Source organism: Botryllus schlosseri, chromosome 10 (genome assembly GCF_051294905.1).
Source record: "Botryllus schlosseri isolate E-star chromosome 10, Bs_hap1, whole genome shotgun sequence".
NCBI lineage: Eukaryota > Metazoa > Chordata > Ascidiacea > Stolidobranchia > Styelidae > Botryllus > Botryllus schlosseri.
Genome location: NC_137245.1, coordinates 25088971 through 25115225, shown reverse-complemented (window position 1 = coordinate 25115225; position 26255 = coordinate 25088971). Strand labels below are relative to the sequence as shown.

Genomic DNA, 26255 nt, shown 5'->3' with positions numbered 1-26255 from the left:
CCCGACCCTAATCTTGGGATACCTAACCCCAACTTTGACCCTAACCCACTTCCAATCTCCCTTTCCCCCCACCCTAATATCCGTCTCTCCAAAGGCACAAAAAAAAAACAATTTATTTTGACGTTTATAAATTTTTATTCGTGTTCATGGAAAACATTCATTGGTGATCATGGTGAACGCTTTTCGATCTCTGACTGCCATCGAAGTGCCAAAAATAGTGCACTGCTAAGTTGCGAATATTTTTCAAAAAACTAAGTAAATAATGAGACAAAAAGGTAGTGATTCAACACTTCAAAAAGTCCGCATAATATAATAATAATAATCGTTAAGATATATTTTTCATTTGAACAAGTATCACATAATGTACAATGCGATGAACAGATAGGAGGATATCAAACGATCGCATTTGGTGTGCCAGTTGAGTATCCCTGCTATGTAGCATCAAGACAGCATTCATCATGTAAAAACAGAAGCTAGTATCGTTGCGAAACGTCACGAGTCTGCGGCATAATGATGCAAAACTACTCGGACAGCTACCCACACTTCAATCGAGCACCAACCCGTCAACCCTTACCCTATCGCCTTATCTAAGGCCACTTATCAGAGCCAACACTAAACAGCGGAAAGCGCGGACCACCTAACATGCGTAACTTGTAATACTAAACAGCGGACCGAACGGAACGACTGACTGTTTCTGGAAAATGCTGCAAAGAGATATGATACTCTTCATCACGTGCACCATCGAGATGCTTTGACGACGGATTTGCGATACGGCCGTGAGGTCATCTAGTCTGCACCCCCGTTTTTTCTCCTTCATGCTATCCGTGATTGCTGAACGCCTAGCAGGATAGCTGCGGATACCCATATTCGAGTCTTTGGTAAGACCGGAAATCGAACCCACGACCTACCGACCGATCGAGAAGTCGGACGCATAACCATTACACTATCTCAATCGTGTTTTGTCGCCGCATCCAAATTGTACTTCTCCCGCAGTATACCTTCATAAAATTTATTCTGTGTTATTCATGATTTTTCGGAGATTTATCTTGCAAAATGTATCTTCAACTATGCTGTCTGATATTGATGAATAAAAAGTGTATTCCTAAACTGCTTCTAACTACCTCGTCGGGAACTTTGAAATACCTTTATCGATCAAATATAAGCTAATATCAAGTATAAACTTTATCAGGTTTACAGAAGATAGTGAAATTTGTACAGATTGGGTAATGCAGCTCAGTATAATTTACAATGCGATATGTAGTATAGGTCGACCGATTAACGACCTGGCCGATTATCGAGGCCGACGTTTGGAACTTTCCCGATTATCGATATCGGCCTCCATCGCCGCCGATATTTTATATATAAAAAAAAATTCAAAAATATTGGAAATTCAATTCTCCGTTTTCGCAAGCTCAAGAAATCGACGACGCAAAGGGCGATACGTGACGAATTTACGCTTCCAGGACAAGTTTAACTGGGTCATTATGCAGAGAAACTATGCTTCCTGCAATACAGTATCACGTTTTGCTTATTGAGTTAACCCAAATATCAATTAATGTGCACAATGTTTTTCGGCTTTCCATGACATGTACATTGTACAAGTGCTATCTTGCCTATAGTAAAGAATATTTTTGGCGGAATGGTTAATATCGGCTTATGATATCGGTTAACGGCCTTGTGAGTGTGTCGATAATCGGTATCGGCGTGCAAAAATCAATATCGGTCGACCTCTAATGTACGCCTATATATGCTAGGGTAACCATAACTATTTTGGAATCGGGAAGGGAGACACTTTTCATACTTATATAACTGGAGTAAAATCCGGAAAAATGATAAAATTACCACGACATTGTGGTTGGTTGACTAACAAAAGGTCAATTTTCCGACTCAACTCCCGAAATAAATTTTTTCTCTTCACATTTTCCGTTGGTTGACTAAAAAAGGTCTTCGTCTACGTTCGAACCACGAATTTCCTATTTAGCGCCATTTATGCCCATTTTCATTCGAATCTATCCATCACATCAGCTTTAAAGCTGCAAAGGAGGACGAATTGCCAAAAGGAAGACATTTAGGCGTCATCGTAGGACATTTTCAAAAACCTGAAAAAGGAGGACAAATCCTCTAAAAAGAGGACGTATGGTAATGGTAACCCTAAAATATGATGAATTGATGATGCATCGATAGAACATCTGTTTATCCTCGCTTCGGTTGTGGCAGACAGCAATTCAGAAACCACCAATCCAGCTCCAAGCATCGTCAAGGTTTTCTAAAGAAAATTGTGGCATGCTGAAGCGAGAATCATCGTTCATTAGATACGAGTTACAATTTGTCGCATTTCGTCAGTATTTCTTACGGGTTGTAGCCTATCGCTGTTCCTATATCACTTCTTTGAAATTTTCACCTCCACTTGTAATTGAACAGAAATTTACGTTGTTACTTCTACTTCTACTTGAGTACCAATGCTAACAACTTTGACCACGTCTGACCATCATTGCAGAATATATATATATACCCTGTGCACTGTGCAGCTGTGCTATATTTTGTTTACCAGCACCACTCATAGGCTAGCTCCCTGCAACCTCATGTATATATTGACACACAATATATACTATCAGGATGTGACTTATGACAGATTTATCGTTTGCTCTCATCGCGAAAAAATGACCAGGATACTTTTATCAAATATAAAATCTCTCATTGATTTGAGTTTGAAGCCCTTATTACAGATTCAGTTCAAGTCAAGTCTATACATCCCTTCATCTTCGGTGTGTGTAAAATATTTTCTGAGTTGTGCATAATTACGTATGCCTATATAAGACATTTGGGAGTGAAACCTCGTGCGGTGAAATTCTCAGCTATAAGCCCATTAATAACTTTCGGTGTTTGCCGAATTTTGTCAATACGCAACTGACCTCTTGAGCATTCAGGATCATCCGACTTAATGACGAGCTCGGAAGACTTGGCTGCTACTTGAAGCTTCCCCATATCATCGTCTGAGAGTTTATCAGAAAGCCCCAATATCAGTCGCTTTTTGACATTGCACTCGCTAACGAATTTCGTGAGCTCCTCCAAAGTTGCTTTATACGAAATGACGACCCATGTGTAGTTTATCTGACGAGAAAAGAATTGCTATGGTATCGCCTACTCCTGTACGAGTCTCCAGTACAGTTTGCATCACCTGGTTCTCTCGTATTAGGCCATGCAACCGCACTAAAGCCTCGTCGCTTCCAATGATTTCATAAATCCAAATCCTTAATTTACAACCGGTCGCGGAGAGGTCTTTTTCTAATTCTTCCGGGATTGTTTGTAGGTCTCCGAGTCTGATCATCACATTCATAATTTCGACCTGATATTTTGCGTGGAATAGATAGTGAACTGTAGACTGTAGTGCAGTGGTTCCCAACCAGGGAGGAGTTCCCCCCTTGGGGGGAATTTTGCAATTTTTAGGGGGGAATTCGACTTTAGAATTGTAACGGATTTCCCAAATTGTTCATATTCGAACAGTCATTTAGTCAACCAGTTATATCCGAACGTATACTCCTTATGGCTGTTTTTTGTTTGCTGAAAGTATGTTCAAATGCTATTTGAAATTTCTTTTTCACATACAAATCCCCCCACCCTTTTTCAATTAGTTCAGATGTGCTGCAGTTCGCAAGACAATTTTGTAGGCCAGCGACGGCCTCTCAATCAAATATATCCTACGCGAGTAAATGTCATGTTGAATCTATCACAACAAGGCCTCTAGTGAAAGTATTTATCTTATATTTTCAAGTCAACATTTTCAGACTGTGACTAAATATTCCAACGTCATCGATTCAAGTCAGAGAGATCGCTAGCCTTGCTTTATTTTTTAGTGAACAGCTACCCGATCGAAAAAAGAAATGGTAAACTTGGTGCAATGTTGCCGAAACGTAATGGGTGTCCTAAATTTCAATCAGCTCCAGCAGGGAATCTGATCACGTGTATGTTATATATCAGGGCTGTAACCCAGTCAAAAGGTTCCGAGTCACAAGTCAATCTCACTTTCATAGTTTTGACTCGAGTCAAGTCGAGTCATTTTCAATTCAACATTGAGTCAAGTCCAAGTCCAAGTCACCGAGCAGACGGTCGAGTCCGAGTCATGGTATTATGACTCGAGTACGAGTCCAAGTCACTCTCAAGTCAACACTGTTTGGTGATATTTAATGATTTGGATTTATGATATACTAATTTTCCTCACTTTGAGCAGTTTCTTGTCGCATTGTCAAGTACCAGGATCAATAGACGAACTTCCAACAGGGTGGTCACTTTACTGTTCTTCGAAAATCCAATGACCAGCAGGCGGTCTTGGCCGTTTTATAGTCTTGAGTCATATGACTTGGTTCGAGTCATGCACAATGACTAGAGTCCAAGTCGAGTCAATACCCAGATTGTCTCGAGTCGAGTCGTTTCGTTTCCGTATTTTGAGAAAATGACTCGAGTCAAGTCGAGTTATCAGAAAATGGTGACTCGAGTCAAACTCGAGTCTGGTCAACTCTGCTATATATCAACGTACCACTATTGTTGGCCAAATGCATGCGCATCCTTGAGAAAAAAATCGCGAGACCAGTAAATTTATGGATACTGATTTTTCACAACAGTTATATTAGCGATTAGTGAATGGTAAGCCGAAAACACAAATGGAAGTGTGGGGGTCTGTTGAGTCAAGCCTTCCAGAATTTGTGTGATTGGGACCAAGACCATGGTTTTTGGAGGTCTACAAAGTGTTATTACAGCACTATGCTAGAAACAAACACTCGGTACCGCCCGTCTTATTATTTTAGTCAACAGGTGTTTGCGCGGTAAAAATGACCATTTTTAATCATCGGGCAGATTTATCCTAAGGGGGGAATTTTGGCTAAAATTTCGGCCAAGGGAGGCACGAGATGAAAAAGGTTGGGAACCACTGCTGTAGTGTAAAGTGTAGATCTTCATGGTCGCATCTATTCAACTCCATCGTTAATAATGATTAATATAACCGATATATATATTGTATTATGTATTTCTGTACAATTCCAGGAAAGCAGCTTACTTGGAACCGCTCAGCAAAGGATCTGATTTTCACTCCTTCGCGTAATGGAGCCTTTTCGCTATCACTTACATGTTCGTGAATATAGCAATCGATCACGACCTCTTTCACCTTAAAGCACGGGGAAACATACTTTGTCTGTGCATCAATATTAGTATAATGCAAAATAAAGTCGCACGAGCTGCAGACAGGACTAAAGCAGGGCTCTTGAACCGGGTGTATCGTACACCCTAGGACAGTAGTTCTCAACATTTTTTCCCCTCGGTCAAATTTCAAAAATGTTCGGCGGAACGGTGGACCTTCAAAAATTGAAATCAACGTCACTTTCACACCATCGAAATCGATGTATTATGTATTATGTTGTCAAGGGTGTCCGAGTTTTGAGTAAATGTTAAAAGGGTGTACCACGACGAAAAGGGTATAAGAGCATTGATCTAAAGCATACAGTTTTGACGAGCTGAAAATGTTCGAGACCTAAAGATGGGAGGGGGCAGCACTCAAACTAAACTCCCCAGGGTGCAGTTTGAAATTCCGGACGTATGTCATGGGAACCCTACTATATAAGTGGAAAAGAGGCCAAGAGAAAAAACAATCAAGGATACTATATTGTCATATCATAATCAATATCACCAATCGTCAGATTCTACTATCATCTGATCAAGACACACACAATGTACGATCCAAAAAGACACAACACGATGTAATGAACAGATATGAGGATGCCGAACGACCAGTTGCGGTCTCTTAATTTGCCATCCACCTCGGCCTATTGCCCAATGTCACGGTTCTTTTTGATGTTAATCTTTATTATGCAGTTCTTCATTGCTCTTTCCATTCCATCCCTTGATATTAAATTATAGTACTTGCGCTAATCTTACCAACTTGGCACCACTGTAACTGAGTTTATAGTCGAAAATTGCACTTGTTTGTAGTGCCATCAATCATTCGGCATTAATCGCGTATATATACACCAAACCACCCTTTACCAAACCTACGTTTTTAAATTTCTTACTTGAGTAATTTTCAGACCTTAATTTTCCGCTTCCACTTGAACAAGTTTTGATACGTCGTGGAAGTCGTTACTCCTACTTGTACCCGGATGGAGTTTCGCAGTATAATAATTTTATGGCGTATTGAATCGATGAAATAATACGATCAAAGCTTAGGCCTATACTCTTACTCTACTTGAGTACCAATTCTAACTAATTTCTATTTATCAGCTAGGCTTACGTCGTCTGTGACTACGTCAATCTTGTGGTGTTATACTTTAATGAGCACGGCGATGGGTTCCTGTCATGGTGTGTTGAGAGCTTGGGACACGATGTGTGGACTACTGAGAAGTGAATATAACGTTTGATTTCAACTCCTAATGGTTACTGTCTAGCAGTTATAGTCTTGTAGGTAGAAGCTAGGCGATAATGCTAATAAAGATATAGGCTAGGCTTCAACGAGACACTAACCTTTCCAGACACTTGCCACGATTCCGTTAGATTCATCTGCTTCGGTTTGAAATATTGCTGAGCAGACACTCCGGCAGCGTTTACTGACACCGTCTTCGGATGAAGATAGCAAAGTGCGACATCCAGGGCATCGGCCTTGCGTTTGACCGTAACGCAGCTCTCACTCAAATCAACATTTAGATTGAGGGATTCATCCTGAAAACAAATCGATCCCAAATGAGTGGTACTTCGACAACACACGGCGGCCTTGTAGATTGACTACGGTTGCTAAATCGCGATGCTTGTCATCTGTGCCCCGTTTGGCAAAAGAAAAGCGCAGTGATTGTCTTTAATCTTTATAGCTACGGGCGTATAAGAGTGAAACCATTGATAGAATGCGGGCAGCAATGCGATTGTACGATATAGTTTAATTGGTTATTAGTAGGACAATTTTTTTACATGTCAAAAATAGTCAAAATCATGTCAAAATTGTAGCGTTAGGTCAAAAAATTTCAAAATTGTTTACAAATTCAAAATTTATTTGCAACCTGCATTTCGTTTGTATCGTAAATGTTTGCACTGTCGGTGGAATTATCATTGGAAATTTTACATATTTTAGACTACTTTATAGGCTTACCTTTGTAGACGGCCCATTGTTTGCTCATTGTTTATCATAAACGGTCAAATGAAACGTGGGTATTGGTTCTTATATCAAGAAGCGCATGATGAAAAATTGTGGCGTAAACATCGTCAGAATGAAGCAACACGGTTTGTCACCAGCAGTGTACGCACAACTTCAGTGTTGCCAGCCAACAACTGTTGCTGTTGAACGTTCTTTCTCCATTCTTGGCAAGGAAAGCATCTTTCGTTGTACTACATCAAATTTTATTTATTTCCACCATAATGCGTGATGTAACTACTGGAATTCTTCATAGGCCCATAGTTCGTTTAAATAAAGTATTCTCAGGTCAAAATTTGTCAGTTTTTAAGTGAAAAAAAGTTTTTTCAGGCCAAACTACTTCGTAAGGACAGACAGTTCCAACCAGAAATGAAGATGCGTAGTACAATTCCAATATTATGTGCGAAAACACCTAATTTACATACACGAGGCCATGATTTTGTCAAAATTAGGTTTTTTAAGGTAAAAATATGTCAAAATTTTAATTTTTAGATCAAAATATTCCGTTTTTAGGTAAAAAGATCACCCTAGTTACAAATTAACACAGAGCACTCAAGTACGTTTTGCCTAGTTGTACTATACTTACTCAATGGGTTATGTTTTTAAGCTATACTTCCACTTCTACTTAATCGTTCTCAGGGAAAACTACTTCCTTTTTTCAATGCGGATTTGAAAAGTGGAAAGCAGTTTTAGGTTAAGTTTACATCACAAAAATTACATGAAATAGCCACTGTACCACGGTATTAATTGGATATATTGTCAAATATTACACCAAACATTGTTTTGAAGAAAATGCAAATATATCAACCCTGGTTAAAAATCGGTCGTACGCAAACAATTTTAGGGCCTACACCCTACATATCGTCGAAGTACATGCGATCTTATCACTCCAACAAGGGTAGGACGTGGGATTGTATAGGTCGATTATCCTACCGATCTCTCGAATGCGCCGTCAAACTTCCGAGAAATGCCATGCTCTTCGATTTCCAAGTAGATTGATTTCGGAGTCGAAGTCAATATATATTTCGGGTCCGTTAAGAAGGAGAATCGATTCCCCGCTGCTTTTTTGCGCAGAAGGATCTTTAGCCGACGAATACTCTGAAAGATAATAGCACATATATATGCACTTACAAGGGATAACGTTGTGTCAATATATAGGCATATTGTGCATGTGCATTGCTTACCATGTTCTATAAGCGACATTATCGGTTGTATTTAAAACAAACATGTTTAAAACAAGGCTCTTGTTTAAAACATGTTTTTTAAAGCCATGGCGTCACGAATGTTCCATGGTGACATCATAGTTGATTGACATTGGCAATTGAAAATATAGGGTAGCCTAAATATAACATCAAGGACAAAATATAACATATAGGACATCCAGGACAAAATAAACTACATCCTTTCCTTTCCTTCATAACCCCTTCGACGTAATATCTGAACTATATTCTGTTGAACCGACTGTTTTGAAGGTTCCAACCATCCCATATCGATATACGTCAGCTATGCCTGGTGCTAATTGTCCGTAGGCTCATACAACATGCTTTTTGAGAAGTATTTACACAATTATGGCATAATTTCACCACTTGAAAAAAACACAATTTTGTTGAAAAAGCATTTGCTTAAAACATTGTTTAGAACATGTTTTAATGAAAGTGTTTTAAAAAACCCTTAGTTTTACATGCAACCCTAGTTATCGGTATCAACTACTGCGTAGCCCATCACTATCGAGAACAACATCACTGACAAATACACGACCGAAAATGTACATTACCGACAATGTCCAATACCGAAAATGGCCATTGCTGAGAATATGGATATTACCGATATTCAGTACCGGGATGGCCATTGATCAATGATCATGCTCTATACTGCTCCGTGGGACAAGTATCGATGTCTCGTGTTGTGTGTATAGTGTCTGTTTATGTGTCTTTTGTGTCCGGCTGTATGGGCGATCGGGGTATCCTTCGATAAAGTATCCACAGCAGTTGCATCGTGGGTCATCTACTAGATAGGAAAGTCTTACAGTGTATAGTAGCCTATATACTACCCATACCGTCTTACCGAATAAATAGCTGTCTGGTGCCAGATAATAGATTCCTTGTTATGACCAGTAGCCTAGCCAATATCCCATGGCGTCAATTATGATACATAGATTTCGTACTCGTATCCAATACGTTGACATAGCCTACTTGTAGAACAGTTTACGTTGGCTCTGCAGTCTGCAGCTTATATTTTATGTGTAAAGCTAGACTCTGAGTTTGTTATACTTAACTGCATGTGTACTGTGCTGTGTGTGTTTATAGGTTGCCTGGCTGTGAGATACGTAAAACAACTTTCCACGGTTGCATATCACAGTGAGGATCATTTCATCGGTTGACTATACTATACATTACAATCTCGTATATCGCCATGCGGCCAGCAGATTCGTTTTACTTGGATGAAGCTTGACTAGCTTCAGCTTACATTCCAATCAGGACCTTCAGGCTTCGTCAGTAGCTGGTTGTGCTCCAAAGCAATCTCGTCTGAATCAACATTGCGCAGGAAATTGTTCAGGGCAGTGAAGGTAAGTGGACTTGAGCCGAAAACGTTGTCGATGCATATGTACTTCATCTATAATAGAATTGTAGCAGAAAATTATACCAGTTGTCTCGAGCCATTCCACCTTTGCATTCACTTACGTGTACGCTCACAGTCTGCAAGTTTCGCGCCATGAGATTCAGCAACTCATCCGTAACTTTGCAAGCCTCTATCGACACAAAGTCAAGTTTCCGGCATCTAGCCAATAGCGAAGAAATCATGTGGCATGAATCCCGGGCGAGGGGCGTGTATTCCAGTGTAAACTCTTTCGAAAGTGATTGAGTCAACTGATCGTCGTTTGCCTCGTATATGTTGGCGTAGACTTCGAGTATGTGGTACTTTTTCCCAACTTTTAACTCGCTCCTTATCACACCTCGGATATACTCTTGCTTTTTCTCCACGTCTGAAACTATAAATCAAATCTAAGTGAACGAATTTAAGTGTCAGTTTCGCACACTCGGAAATACACGGCGTTAGGTTTTGCATCCCGGTATTCGGAATTCGGATCAGCACAAAAACGCATGGAATAACATTTTAGACTGCACTTACTGTCCATAAAATTCACATCTCTTTGCTGACTCCAAGCAAGCCCGCAAACAAATCTACGCACAACTGACCAGCGATCACTTTTGAAGTTCATCCTGAAGAAACTTTTGAATTTCTCCAAATCCATTTCTACGATCGCGCATGCGGACAGGAACTCTTGCAGACTTTGATGACAGAAAATAAGCATTTTATCTCCTTCAAGAAGTTTGTTGCTTATTGTCCTGCTTTTTGGTACGGCGAGAAGCAAATCTCTGACGTCCTCAATTTGCAAACCGCAGTTGTTCAGGTCTCTTTCGGAGAAAATCACGATTCCCTTTTCCATCCCTTCGTGAGCAAGTATTTTCAACCTGTTGACAATCTGCCAAATGTTCTTACTTTCTCGTATGCGTACTATAAGCGAGTCGGGAAGTGATTCGATGACTTTAATCATCAAATCGGTGGCGGTCACAGGGGCGCGGCCAGACTTCTTGAAAACAATCGCGGCGAACATGAGAAAAGCAGGTATCGCGAGTAACGGTAGTAACGCCGGCGAATCCTTAGCCAATTGATCCCAATTGCTTACACCTGTGGTGATGTCTTTTTGAGTTGTTTCTGCAGTCTCATTAGCCGTAGACGTGCTTGTCGACTCACTGTCAGCAGTAAAATAATTGAAGAGTCTTCTAGCGTCGTTATCCGAAAAACCCGTCAGCGTTACAACGTCGTCAGTCCACGACACTTCGGGCAGCGACGTAACAGCGAACTCCCGCGACGAAATTATCACGCGCGCGCCTGGGAGAATATTCCTAGCGAGCAGGTTGAACATCAGAGTGGGGGTCGTCTCTCTTCCGTGTGGACCCACTTCGAATGCGTTGCTCTGTGTGACTGTCCACGGAGCCTGATCGAGACCGTCCATGAAAATAGCGACCTTATCCTGGTTGTCAAGGATCCAGGCGTAAGCCGTCTCCGGATCCTTTTCGTTTGGGAAAAGTTCCCCGAAAAGAATTTCACGGAAATACAAATTCTTGTCGGAATTGTGAAATCGTTTCAGGTTGATAAAAAGAACCAATTGGAACCTACTTCCTGCCACATTTTTGAAGTCATTTTCCTTACGAATTCCGTTCATTTCCATTGTACTTCGAGCCCAGCGCCGCATGCATGTAGTTTTTCCTGCTCCGGCCTGGGCGATAAGCCCGATCACGCCCAATTTATCCTTCTTCTCGTGGATTTTTTCGATCAGTACCTCCGTGGACAGTGAGGATTGCTCCTTGGATTCCCTGAATGTGAATTTCGTTTCTTTTTTATATTGCATTGTTGTCGCAGTCAGATGCCCGCCTCTGTAATAATGATCCGATTGGGACATTTGGGGATGGACTATGAAGTGTGGTTCGTCGAATTTGTCGCGTCTGAATGCATCGCGTACACTGACATGCGTTTTCTCCCATGTATCTTTATGAAGAGTTTTCAGTATCCGCACGATGGTCAGGTCTAAGCAGAAATACACACCATTTATATAGATGACAGCAGATAATGCATATATATGCTCGACTGTATAAGTCATTGGAATCGTCATGATAGGGGTAGGGCGATATTAATAAGTCAAAATTTTGTCAAAATTGAAGCCGTAGGTCAAAATTGTCAAATTTGTTTGAAAAGTAAAAAAAATTGCAACCTGCATTTCGTTTGTATCATAGATGTTTGCACTGTCGATGAACCATAACCTATAAAAAGGCTATGAATGAACTTATGATTTGACATTTTACAGCTTGTAGCCTATTTTAGGCCTACCGTTGTATACGACCCATTATCTGCGCATTGTCAATCATAAACGGTCAAATGAAACAAATGGGCTGACATGGTGCCATGTTCGACGTACCGCAATATCTTAACTGAAGCGAGACTGCGTGGGCATTGGTTCTTAATATCAAGAAGCGTACAATGAAAAATTGTGATGTAGACAACATTTTCAGAATGAAGCAACATGGTGTGTCACTGCAATGTACGCACAAATTCAGTGTTGCCAGCCAACAACTGCTGCTGGTTTCAAGTTTTTCAGTTTTTAAGTCAAATAAGATTTTTCAGTCCAAACTACTTTGTAAGGACAGATAGTTCTAGCCAGAAATGAAGATAAGTAGTACAATTTTGTGGGAAAACAGCTAATTTACATACACGAAGTCAAGATTTGGTCAAAATAAAGATCTTTAATCTCAAAAAATGTCAAAATTTTGATTTTTTAGTCAAAACCTTCCGTCTTTCAGGGAAAAATATCACCCTGGTCACAACCTTTTCCTACTGTACATTGTAACTTCCCACTTATAGTTGAATAAATATTGACACCCTCGTATTTCCTCGACATGATATCTATGCTCTAATACAGAGGTCTCAAACACGCGGCCCGCGGGCCGCATGCGGCCCGCCAGAGCATTTTGTGCGGCCCGCGACGACGTTTTAGATTTTTATTAATTTGACAATATATAAGTGTCACATATATCTTTTCAGGTTATAAAGTGAAAATTCCCTCTTAAATTGCTCCGAAAGCCTGGAACTATTCATCAAAAACTCCACTATCACATCAATTGCAAACGCTACCATGCAGTAGAGGATTCACTATTTCGCCACATTTCCACATCATGATGACAAAACCTGACCCTTAGTCGATTCGTGACTGATATTCGTGAGTTGGACTTGGACGCGACATTTTTTAGAATTACTCAGACTCGGGTCAACTCGATGGCAAAATGAAAATGACTCGAGTGAACTCGGAGTGACTCGGAATACCGTGAATTTGTTAGAACCATGAACGCAACATACTAAACGCGTATCAGGGGAAGTAATAGATCAGAAAGTTGCTGCTTGGTATTTCGCTAAATAAGCAAGTAGTTATGACAACCATTGGCAATCTGTTAGTTACATCTTTGGTCGCTAAACCATGGCCACTTAAAGGTACCGAGTACCGTAGTGGTACGCTCCAACGATGTAACAACAATGGGCCGCTCGGCGTTCCGACATTTCAATCACTAGGACACATTCATTAATATATTTATATTATATTTATATTTTTTTCTGGTCCTATTTGAAGATATTTGGCCATGAGATTAATAGCTTACCTATCAGAAGCATACCCGAATCCTGGATTGGAATTACAATGCTCAACCTAAAAATGTTTTGATATCAGATCAGTCTCTATAATCAATCTGTTAAATTCAAAATATTCATAGTAGCTGCAAAATTATAACCCGATAGCTTTTATGATGGCATCATACATTTGTCCGCCCATATGGTGTCTATATCTTAGAATTGTTATATATCAAGTACTACAACAATTCTATTCAAATAGTTATAAATGCGATGATTCTTTTCGTGCCAGGCCTAAATTGATACAAGAGTAAATCACATTTTGACGATGTGTGTTTACTGTCAGTCTGGTGGATCGGCTCACTTTCAATATGACAATTCACTCCCGCCAAATAAGGCCTACTTGGAAAGACATAGAATACCCCTACAAATGCTGCGGCCTGCGGCGTCGTCAAAACTGGAAAACTGGCCCGCGAGCACATTTGAGTTTGAGACCTCTGCTCTAATACCATATTGCAAACATCAAATTCCGCGGAGAGCAGTTTACTCGAATGACAAATTGTTGGAAAATATATCAACTTCTAGTATATGGTTTGTATCCTAAGATTAGGCTGTGTTCTCGGTACCATATACCTTCGGTCTCTGTAGTCGATGGTCTCGAATTATTTTCTGAAAACCCCGCCTGATTAGAAGAGCTTGCGATGTGTAACGAGTCGTTGTTCAAGACACCGATTTCAGCAGAACGATAGTCACCCTTGATCAATCTTGAATTCATGTACATGTCTCCACCAACGGTAACGTGATGATGATGTATTTGGTGTACGTGAATCGCTTTTGCATTCTCGTCCTTGGTTTCTGGAAATAAATCTAGGTCGTCGATCGAGATCTGTTATCGTACGTGGTTCTTGCAATCCCCATTTCAGAATCAGTGTGCCGCATCAAATCGCTAACTTACGGTCTGAATCGAAAATATCACCCACACTATTCCGTTTTTGACGTGGCGAAGAATCCAATTCTCTTAGGTAACACCATAGTGTCCTATATGGTGTCGACACAAGCAAATCTCACGGCTCAGTGAAATTGTATCACGTCACAATTTCCATTTGGCTACAGGCAATTCGACGGTCATTTTTGACCAGCTTGCCGAGCATTAAATTTCGTAAAACTGGTATCAATCGAAAGCTGACTCTGCACTGATGACGAAAATATAAATTTTATTCCGCTCGTGGCCCTGGAACTCCCACAATCAGCCTCGAATTTTTGATTGTTATTGAGATTGGCATTGTTGCGTCCCAATGCCAATCTCTCGGTTCGCCAGACAGCATTGTTGCGTCCCAATGCCAATCTCTCGGTTCGCCAGACAGCATTGTTGCGTCTCAATGCCAATCTCCATAACGATGAAAAATTCGAGGCTGATTGTGGGGGTTCCAGGGCCGCAAGCGGAATAAAATTTATATTTTCGTAATCAGTGCAGAGTCAGCTTTCGATTGATACCCGTTTTACCAAATTTAATGCTCGGCAAGCTGGTCAAAAATGACCGTCAAATTGCCTGTAGCCAAAGGGAAATTGTGACTTGATACAATTTCACTGAGGCGTGAGATTTGCTTGTGTCGACACCATATAGGACACTATGGTAACACATATTTACATAACGAGACCAACACGGACGCTTATGGCGCAAGAGAACTTCAAAATGCTAAATCTCCATAATTCGTAGCATGGTTTTCATCCTTTATGTCGACCCGGTTCATTGCAACGACCGTAGACGTAAGAAATATCATCTGAAAACATACCCATCTGATCTGTATAAGCTGGAGACAGATGCGTTCCGTCCTCTGCCAATTCACAGTCATCGGTCCGATGTATATCTTCATCCATGAGTTATGGTGAAATACACGAATGGCGATAACAATATGCTGGTTTATCCTATATTAGGTCGGCTCTATGGTGAATATATATGTTGGAATGGAAATATTTATTATTTTTATAACACTATTTCTTAAGACTTTGCTTTTTCAACCTATGTCGAATAGCAAAAAAAAAATCGTTAGATTGGCATGGTCTCGGATATATCTGAAGTTAAACTACTCACGAGCGTATAACCAGAATGAAAATTTGAACAATGAAGTGAAAGTCATCCCCAAGCCCGATTGCATATTGACGAAATAAATATCGTAGGTATCGTAGGTCACTTGATCCAAGCCACCCAAATTTAAAGAATTAGCAGTCCCTTTCCCCATTCCATGCACCTAGACCTATATCTGTAAACCCATATCCAATTTTTCGCATAACTACTGTATACATCTCTGGCATTTTACTTCTCATTTTTTTATGGACAGCCGAGCCACATCAGTCAGACCAGCGAGATCCTATAAGATAGAAACAAAATGTTCATCCACCGCATGTGTATCCAATAATAGGTGAGTGTGTTATATATTTGACCCATTCACGTCGATTGCTATAGGTCATGGGTCGATAAACTACGGCCCAAAACACCGTTTTTTGCTGCTCGCGAAAACTCAATGAACGTATTAAAAAAAATGTGTATTACAAATCTAATTATTGCAGGGACTTGATTAAACAATGTCTTAATCTATTTCACCATTATAATCAAAAGTTATATTCTTATATAATATATAGTCTTCTCAATGCTGGCGCGAAGGCTCGACCTCAAGGTTCCGCATTTTAAAAGGTTTCAACCGCTAAACATCACAGAGAGTCAAAATGAGAATGTCGTTTTTCGGACCACCTGTTTGATTCCAGATTGGCCACATACTTGGAAAACCAGATTCGTTCTCTGTATGTGTAGACGGAGTATTTATATCATATATATTGTAGAAGTGGATTTGAAACTAACATGGTTAGGAGGCTGCCAGCATTGTGTTTCCTGGAGTATAAAAATTAGAATCAGCGAATCTATGATCAGATCGCTGTTCACGGATTCATATTTCCGCAGTGTTCTAAGAATCGGGACAACCTATACTGTCCGTCCTAGTTTTGACAAATTGGTTATTGAGGTTGACCAGTTTAAAAAATTTCGCAAATGATTCTGACGCGTTTACGATCATACAATCAATGTTTGCTTTGTTTTCAATATCTTTATTTCCTCGCTAATATAACCAGCTGTAAATATCGCGTTTTGACTTATAAAGTGCGTCCCGCGAATAGATTCAGATGTTGAATGCGGCCCCCGAGGTAAAGAGTTTTCCCACCCCTGGTATAGGTAGTAAAACAGAATATTTATATGTGAAACTGCCGCTTACTGGATTGGTATCTTGCGATATGTAGAAAATCTGGAAAATGCTGGGTTTCGGCTTACATATACCTATCGCATCAGGGTAGGTTATACTATACACCGAGTCGAAACAAGATACCATATTCTAAACAATATGGGAGCATTAGCTACCTTGCTGGACCATTCTGATTCAATGTATTGCTAAAAACTTCCTCATATTCGGCATACGCTTTACTGTGGTCAATAATTATCATGCACCTATACGTAGAACTTACGGCGTAGTCAACCGAAACTTGTCACAGCTGTATTGTCCGAAATATCGAGCCAGGGTGGCGCATATTCTTAGACGGTTAATGATTTATAGCTATATCTGTGTGTCTTATCTTATTTGTCAGAAGCCTGCTTGAGCGTATAATTCATTCATTGTAAACGTCAGTTTGTGTATATTTACGTACAGCAAACTTTCAGGTAAAGTAATCCGTATCAAGCAAAGCAACTAAAGTTATCCATGGACTGTTGGACCGATTAACTGTCGTAGACAAGCCAAGTCAATTTCATCAGAAATTTCATAATTTCAATGTACTACAAGACTGCGATACAATGAAATATAGGAAGGTGTCGAAACGACTTGGACTCTAGTCTTCGAAATCAGACACCCACCTGGCCTAGGCGATGTATGTGTTTCGGGATAACTGGATGTGAAGCATTGAGCCATGAAATCATCAGATTAATTGGATGAAATACCTACCATGGTTGCTACTCCGTCCAATCCTCGTAAAATCACGCTGCATTTCCTCCTCGCCTGCAGGAACGAAACAGCACTTTGTCGGGCCCTTAAAACGCTGGTCATGGGTCGCCATGGGGTGTTGAGCCTAATTTGATTGGGGGCTTTACTCCAGCTTATTGTAGGGATCATTTCATCACTACCCTGCAGTAGCTCTCAAATTCCCTGCTTTATCGCGCCAAAAAATTAATGCGTTCCAGAAATCTCGCAAATCGTTATTTGGCGACGACGCGTTACCTCAAAAGCACATATATATGCTAGGGTGGAGAATAACACTTTTGTAAATCTTTTACTTTCGTTTGGATCACGACTTTGGAGCCGAAGCCGGAGCAAGGAGCCAGAGCCCCGGAGCCGTGTATTGTCAACTGAGCCGAAGCTGGAGCCGTATCTCTAAATAAAATTCTGATGGAGTCGGAGTTGGAGCCGGTTGTTTTAAAAGTAGCTCCGGCTCCGATATATTTTATAAGATGTTATACTAAAACTTTTGGCTGAACTCACGAATGTTTACGGTAATCGTTCAAATAATTAAGAATTGTTGCCTCGTTGGCGCCACCTTTTTTGAACTAAGCGTGTTCAAATTGTTCATATATAACGCGCTAATCCTGGGAATGCGAGATATGCCGTGCATTACTATATTCTGGTACGTAGTTATTCGTCATCAGCACAACACTGATGGCCAATAGAGTGGTTCGAAAAATATTGATCACTGTGTAATGTGTATTTGACAAAATGGGACTGGTGCTTATGTGAGCTGAGCAAATTAACTGATGACTATAATTAATCAGCCAGTGGTTCTCAAAGTGCGGTACGCGTACCACAGTGGTACACGAGAGCTTCTTAGGTGGTAGCTGGACGCGAAGAGAGCTGTGAGTAATGTCGTACCTCAGATTGGCGAGCTTCTGCATCTGCATAAGAAACAGTTGCAATTATCTCGATAAATTGTGTTTTCTTGCGATCCGTTGGTGTTACGGTATAGTACTAACAGTAATAACCAACAAACACCGGTACATTCAAGTAAAATATTCAATTCAGGTGGTACGACCTGTAGTGAAAAACAAGTTATAGTGATACGCCGTGGTGGTAAATGAACAAATTAGTGGTACGCAATGAGAAAAAGTTTGAGAAACACTGAATTAAATGAAGTGACGCCAGAGGATAAACGTGACCTTGCTGCACTTGCACGTGTCGATTTGGAGGCCCGCACGCAAAGATACCGTACGCCGTCTATACTCTCTGAATTTGACTAGCAGATGCCCGTTCTTTGGTGTTAGCTTTTTATTCATACGGCGAAATTCAACAATGTGTTATTGTGTGTGCCTGCGAATTGGAATTCGATCCTGCGCATGATCGTGCATTGCTGTAAGGATCTGCGAACGTAAATAGAGAAACAAAGAGACGCTTAGGAGTACAGAACTTCATAACACATTTGAATAAAATATTCATATTTATTCCCGAAGCTTTTCGGCTGACGCTCGTCAGGGGAATATCGTCAACAATAATGCGAGAATTCGAATAACTATATTCAGCAACAATATATATCGCTAATTATGACGTCACACAGAAAACATACAAAGTTAGGAAAACGAGAGAACTGAAGCGTTGGCATGGAGATAGCGAAGCCAAACAAGTTAATGCGCGATTTTCAAATGATACACAAATTCTTTCTGTTGGCATAAACTAGGTTTACTCAAAGTGATGATGGTGGACTCAAGAACATAACCAGGCCGTGAGTCAAAAATCTTCTATTGGCAAACATTTACTAGAAAATCATCAGTGGCGGCTCGTGACAATATCGGGTGGTGGGGCAAGGGCTGCAAGCGACTTTTTATCAACATGATGTCACAATGGCGTTTTCCAACGTAAACAAGTAACTTAATGATGTTACGGTAACATGAATTTCCCGACAACAGTGGTTTTAACGTATGTGCCACGAGAGGTCTGCCGGTGAGCTGTGACTTGAAGCGTGGTAACTGCGTAAACGGCGTACGGAACAAAGATTCAACGCGGTTCATGTTCGCACTAGACCTGACTAATTATCTGCAGAAATGGAAATGACTATAACTCGAGAGATTGCGTAAGCCGAATTGGAAAGGTCAACGAGTTCGGAAACATACCCATACCCAATTGTTAACTCATACATTGGGCCTGTCATATTGAATCCAAAACATCATTCTGAAGAACTAAGAATAGCAGTCTCGGAAACTCGGTCTCGGTACAGCATAGGAGATTTTGGCCTTGAAACTGGAGACTGTAACACGACACATATGGTTTTATTACTGTCTATAGGTCTGCTGCGAAATCGCCTTTGGAAAATATATTACCGAATATATACGTGGATGAAAGCCGTAAACTTAGTACACTGTTACATGACATCATCTAGAAGTAGCCTCATGGCCCTTTTCGGTATGGTACACTGTCAAAATTAATGCGAACAGACCGAATTTTGCGTAAAATTTACTGAGGAATAGGCTGATCAAGTGATCAGCTGTTAGCCGACATCGAAAACGAAATAGCTATCGCGCTTGACAGGGGGTTGTAAGCTAATGGCTTGAAGGCCACAATTTCACGGTAAAATTGACATTGGAGAATATAATATCAAAGTAAATATTTGAATGCAAATGAGAATGATATCATCATCTCGTCACCTATCTCAGTATGGAACACAGTTAACGTTACCACAGATACACCGGCTTTTGCGTGAAATTCGCAATGCGTTGTAGGCTAAAGTGTCAGATCAGAGCACATCTCTACCATATTCGACCTTGATAACGAAATTACTGCCCTAATCATTGAGTGTCAACCTTGAGACTTGGCACAGCGTTCGATACTAAAATCAAAACACACCGTGCAAAAGCTCATGACAGATCTAGGTAAGGAGCATCGTTAAAATCAATAGAGACCAATACCGGCTTTGCGTAAAATCTGTTTGCGATAAATGACGAGTCAGCTCTCACTCGACTTAGGAAACGAAATTACCACTAACATAGTTCAGTGACAAACTTAAAACTTGGTACAGCGTTCGATACTAACATTAAGACTTACCGTGCCAAATGTCATAACCGATCTCAGTATTGAACATCGTCAAAATCAATGGATACCAATACCGGCTTTCGAGTAAAATCTGTTTGCGATACATGACGGATCAGCACACACTCAACTTCGGAAACGGAATTACTACCCTAAACTTTAAGTAGAAACCCTGAAACTTGGAGCAATGTTAAATACCACCATCACGACATGACATACCAAGTTTCAACAGTTTTCATGGTGTGAAACACCATCAAAATCGACCTATACCAGCAAAGGTCGACTAAACGCATATGACGGTAACCGAGTTCAGATATAGATACGATTGTTACATCACACCTTAGGGGCACAGACCTATTGAGCCCCGGTTGCTCGGTAATTTTATGAATAGGAGAGAGTAAATCACTGTTTCTTTATTGTGCGCGGCTTTGAGAGAATAGGCAGTGAAATGTTGTTATGAGCGCTACCGGGGCATGCCCCGGCTAGGCATTCGCAGAGCGAAAACACAGAAGAGAATTCGATTATCGCAGAGACTTCGCTATATATGGGCATTTACAAGCGAAAGGACAAGAAGAATACGATTTTCGCTGTGATTTCGGTATATATAGATTGTTGTGCGTCTATAAATGGTAAAGAATTGTTATTGAACAGAATTTTAGGTGGGGCAATGCCCCAGTTGCCCTATAGGACGAGCCGCCACTGAAAATCATACATGTGCTGCTAACTACCACGAGGACATGTTCTCTGTATTGGCTAAGGGTCGCAATTTATTTCATTTGTCTGTTCTTGAGTCCACCATCATCACTTTGAGAAAACCTAGTTTATGCCAACAGAAAGAATTTGTGTATCATTTGAAAATCGCGCATTGATTTGTTTGGCTTCGCTATCCCCATGCCAACGCTTCAGTTCTCTCGTTTTTCTAACTTTGTATGTTTTCTGTGTGACGTCATAATTAGCGATATATATTGTTGCTGATCATAGTTATTCGAATTCTCGCATTATTGCTGACGATATTCCCCTGACGAGCGTCAGCCGAAAAGCTTCGGGAATAAATATGAATATTTTATTCAAATAGAGAAACGCATCCCAGAACGCCGTTATAGTCCGCGAACAACATTCGCGATGCGAGCTACTCAATTCTATGCCGGGACCCCGCAGGCCGCAATGGGGTTGGATATAATAGAGATGAATTAGTGATTGAATGCGCGCTTCCCCGTATGTAATCATCTTTTTTGTGCATGTATTCTTGTCTGCTTGAAACAGTCGTATCCTGAATTGTCACGCAATGAGCGCGTTTATAGTTTAATTTGTTACTGACACGGTGCACTGCACACCAGATTCCAAGTGGCACTTGTTCTGCATATATTCGGTTCTTCTGAAGGAAAACTTTCTATATTCCCATAAACTTGATCGACACCGGTCGGATTGGTAATGAGCGCATCAATATCGAATTTCAACCCATTGTGTATTTGGAAGAAAGCGAATTTCTGGTCGCAACATGTGCTCAAATTGCGCTTGCTGCAGTTACCCTTGAACAATCCCCCCCTTACAGTTATTTACAGTTAACTGCATGGCTTGATATGATCAAGTGCAGCGCCGGTATCGAAACTTTGCATCAGTGCAGCAATGCCGTAGAGCAGTGGTCGGGAACCTTTTTCGTCTGAAGAGCCATGTTAGCCCTATATTTTCTATTTTAACTCCCAAAGATCCGTACATGTCAATCAATTGTTACGTTACAATTGAAAATTCGTGACGTCATGGTAGCGCAAATTCCAACTCAGTACATGGGATTAGTCGTGGGGGGCATATTTTCTCTGTAAGAACTGGTAGGCTACTAACGATCCTGTGATAGTGCAATTCATCGTAAATAGCTCAGAATTTATAAAAATTGATATTAAGCTAATTTAACTGTAGCACTAATTCCGAAAATCTAACTATTGATCGACTTCTCAATTCGGCGGTAACATAAACGTGCCTTCATTTTACGGCCGGCAGTACTAGAAATCTACTTATAAATGAAGAACGTGTATAACGAAGCGTTGTTTGTAATCTGGATATATAGTAGGAATGTCACTACCAAGGCAGTTCATTTCTCGGCGTAGATCAGAAAGACAATGTATATTTGAAAACTAGATTGTCAAATAGGTGTCTCCATGTCTGCTATTCTTTGATCAACCAACATATGGTGCAATCCAAGCTTACGCAGCGCGCAATGCCGGATACATCGAATTCGCGAAGGTTGTTGATCACTGGCGCCACAGCAACTTAAGTTTGAGGATTTTGTAGGGGGTTCCGAGCCCTTGACCCTGGATACGCCACTGTCTTGACCTCTCAAATACATGTTTATGCTGCCACAAGAATCATTATTCTGGCCGTTAAGAAAATTTACTAACAAGTTGCTGCAATATCGATAAAATGAAGTACAAAATTAAAAATATGTCAAAGAGCCATATCTTATACCCAAAAGAGCTATATATGGCTCGCGAGCCATATAGGCTCCCGACCACTGCCGTAGAGTGAGCTCTCATGCGACTATGACGTTTTCGACAGTCGACATACAGTAATTATGACATAAAATTATTATGCATACCCACACAAAATAACTGTTCGGCGCGGCGGCCCCCGGCGCAACGACGGTAGTAATTGACTACATGACTGAACCATTTGATAGTTTACAGAGCCGGAGCTGGAGCCAGAGCGGCCGTGTCAATGAGCTCTGGAGCTTGGAGCCGGAGCTAATTCATCATAGAAGAGGGCCCCAGAGCCGGAGCTGGAGCAGTTTAAAATTTGTGCCAGCTCCAAAGCCCTAGTTTGGATACGGTAACTTTCTGAGGAAAATGTCTGCTGCCTGCTGTGTTTTTTTTCGCGCTTTCAACTTAATTTGGGACCACGTGATATTTAGACCGCAGTGTCCCGTTAAATCATGTTAGTCTGCTATTGTCCCTGACGCCAACCACTTAGTCTAAGCCATTCAATTGTAGCCTAGCCTTACACCACCTGACCGAACAATCAAAAGTCGTTGCTAAAAAATTACACACCTAGCTTAGTGGCCCACTTGAAGCTTAATCGACTCGACCCGTCGCTGGTGTTGATTTAAGACCACTTATATGTGAAAACTAAGATGAATTTTTAAACATAATTACTACAATGCAATTTAGCTACATTCGGGGTATAATAATAGGCTAGCAACATCGCAGTTCTTGCAAAAGAAATTGAACAATCAAACTCGTATAGGTGGCTCTAAACACAACAGGTCTTCGCCTTGCAGAAATTTCAATGTTTTGCAATCTTACAATTCCCAAGCTAAAAAGGTTGAGAACTACTACCCTAGACTATTATAACACACTGGCTTCGCACATCGGACGGCGACGAGTAGAATACGGACACACCGCCAAACTCAAAAACGCAACCTTCAAAAACGTTACGAGCAAGTGCTCTATCGAGGCGGTATACAGACTGAAGTTGTCGCATTTGCATTATGCCCTCAGCTGACAACCCTGATATGCTGCGTTGTAGTTTATTCTACACTTCAACAATCCATCGCAATTGATGGAAAAAAGTAGACATTCCAGGTTCATAAGTATATTTAACCGAATATATACTACGATAAAAATCATCCGTCAATCCAAATCACGACAGCAATACAAATAAAAATTGGTAGCATACAATTATGGTCGCGATAACGCAACGATCCGATAGTTTATTCGTGGATTCAGACGGCCTTGCTATGTCGTCCATACTTTGTAAACTGTCTAGCAGGTTCGAGATTGAGCGAGCGTTCCTGGACCATGTCCCACTGCTAATCGGCCGAGCCAAAATATTACCAATATACCGCTCTTTTTTGCCCCTAGCCAATATAACCATGCTGGGACACCGGTGTCGCGAGATGAATTCTAAGATCGAAAGACATTTCAACGTTGACGATCTCATGAGCTCACACGGATATTCAATAAAAAGATTTCAAAGTGTTACCATAGACCTGAAACTGGTAGCATAGCATGCTGTAAATAGCAAATATCATGAATCCACATGGAAGCTAAATGCAGTAAATGCGGGTCATGGACCGGAGCCGGATTGGATATCCGGCCGGATTTTTACAATTTTGACCGGACCGGATCGGAGCCGGATCAGTACTTTTTCTGTTACGGCCGGAGCCGGATCACTACTTTTTCTGTTACGGCCGGAGCCGGATCACTACTTTTTTGTCCGGCCATATAATCTCTATGGATAAGCATAACTTTTATAACTATATAACTACCAACCAACCACACGTAAATAACCAGCAAGCCAGTGTGAACATAAACGAGGCATATTTATCAATTCACGGAACCTCCATACCGAGTAGGGCCGGATTTCTGGCCGGACTTTTTCATTTTTAGCCGGAACCGGATTGGAGCCGGATCAGTACTTTTCCTGATGCGGCCGGAGCCGGATCGGAGCCGGACCAGAGAATTTGTCGATCCGCTCCGCACTAGTAAGTGGGTTCAATCCGACCGAAGACCTGATCCGTAACACTGGTATGTAACTTCCCTGCTGGACGCTCGCAATTAGCGATGGTATGGAGTGATTGTGCACGACTTAGAAAGGCTGTATCTGCAATTTCATTGTCCAGCGGCATATGCACATCATGCACTCATGGCATAGTATGATATGCATATGCAATTATGCATAGATCGAGTGTATATATATAATGAATCAGTGTATATGCGGCAAAAACCCTCAAACATAACTACATCGTAGTAATCACGCAACGAAACGACGACAGTGACGCTTACAGCTACAGTAAACCTATGCAACTTCTAATTGAGCCGAAATTTGCGGCGACAATATTATCTGCAGGCCTATACAGTGACTCGAACTCTATGGAAATAAATCCGCCCTAGTAGCTGACATGCAGTCTATTTTGATTCCTCTTTTCACGTTAATCATGCACCATTTCTTCTCCGGGCAACTGTACCGTTCGATCGTGTTCTTTTCGTTGTGCAATCTGTAATAAATTGTTACACCTATATAATAATATACCATGTGTCATGTTCAGGGCTGTGGAGTCAGCAAATTTTACCACCGACTCTAACTCCGACTCCGACTCCAGACATTTTCATTATACCGACTCCAACTCCGACTCCACATATTTTCAATATACCGACTGCAGCCCGACATCTGAGTCTTTAAACGTACCGACTCTGGCTCCGACTCCAACAGTATTATCAATTTACTTCAAAAATTGTATGCCACAGTGACGGTTAAATGACAATCATATAACCATTAAATTTATGACTACATATGATTACCCATGACGTGCAAAATTGAATCATTGTGGCACAGCTCGAATTCTTCAATATGCAATCAACATGGAAAAATGCAATTCTAAATATCCTTCCTTTTTCCTATTTTATAAGTTTTTATAACATGGACTCTCTAATACCTCTAATCTTTGAGTCATTCAATCATGACGTTGCCTATATATCCAATCCGTATAACTAAAATGTTGATAAAACAATCGAAGTATAGCTCTGGTGTATGAGTCAGCAACTATTACAGAGACGTAACTTATTAATTTTCTCATTACACACTACACTGATTACAAGCACACACTATCTCACTACTAATAAACATTGGTCAGAAATGAAATTTAGGAAGTAGTCAAATAGCATATGTCTAGTCTACATGTACTGAGTTAAGTATTCAAGGACTTGCACTTGCAGTCTTTTTTAATCATTTGTAGAGCTTATTGGAGGTACAGAACTTCAATAACAATCAAATAGTATATTCATATTGAAATGAAACCGAATATTTTCGGCTGACACTCGTCAGGGGTAATCGTCAGCAACTGGTACAGAATTAGAAAGAACATTGTATATGTATAT

At 40.7% G+C, this 26255-nt stretch overlaps 1 protein-coding gene across 1 annotated transcript; it reads right to left on the bottom strand.

The window, feature by feature from the left end:
* Window positions 1–111: 111 nt before the first annotated feature.
* On the bottom strand, window positions 112–15374 carry LOC145448388 (uncharacterized). Its single transcript, XM_080326771.1, has 11 exons — window positions 15136–15374; window positions 13976–14197; window positions 10295–11755; window positions 9847–10154; window positions 9632–9778; window positions 8099–8263; window positions 6508–6702; window positions 5051–5158; window positions 3179–3346; window positions 2913–3111; window positions 112–2266 (listed from the first exon to the last, which is right to left on the bottom strand). The coding sequence occupies exons 1-11, from the start codon at window positions 15218–15220 to the stop codon at window positions 2226–2228; spliced, it is 3099 nt and encodes a 1032-aa protein (XP_080182897.1). The 5' UTR covers window positions 15221–15374; the 3' UTR covers window positions 112–2225.
* Window positions 15375–26255: the final 10881 nt, after the last annotated feature.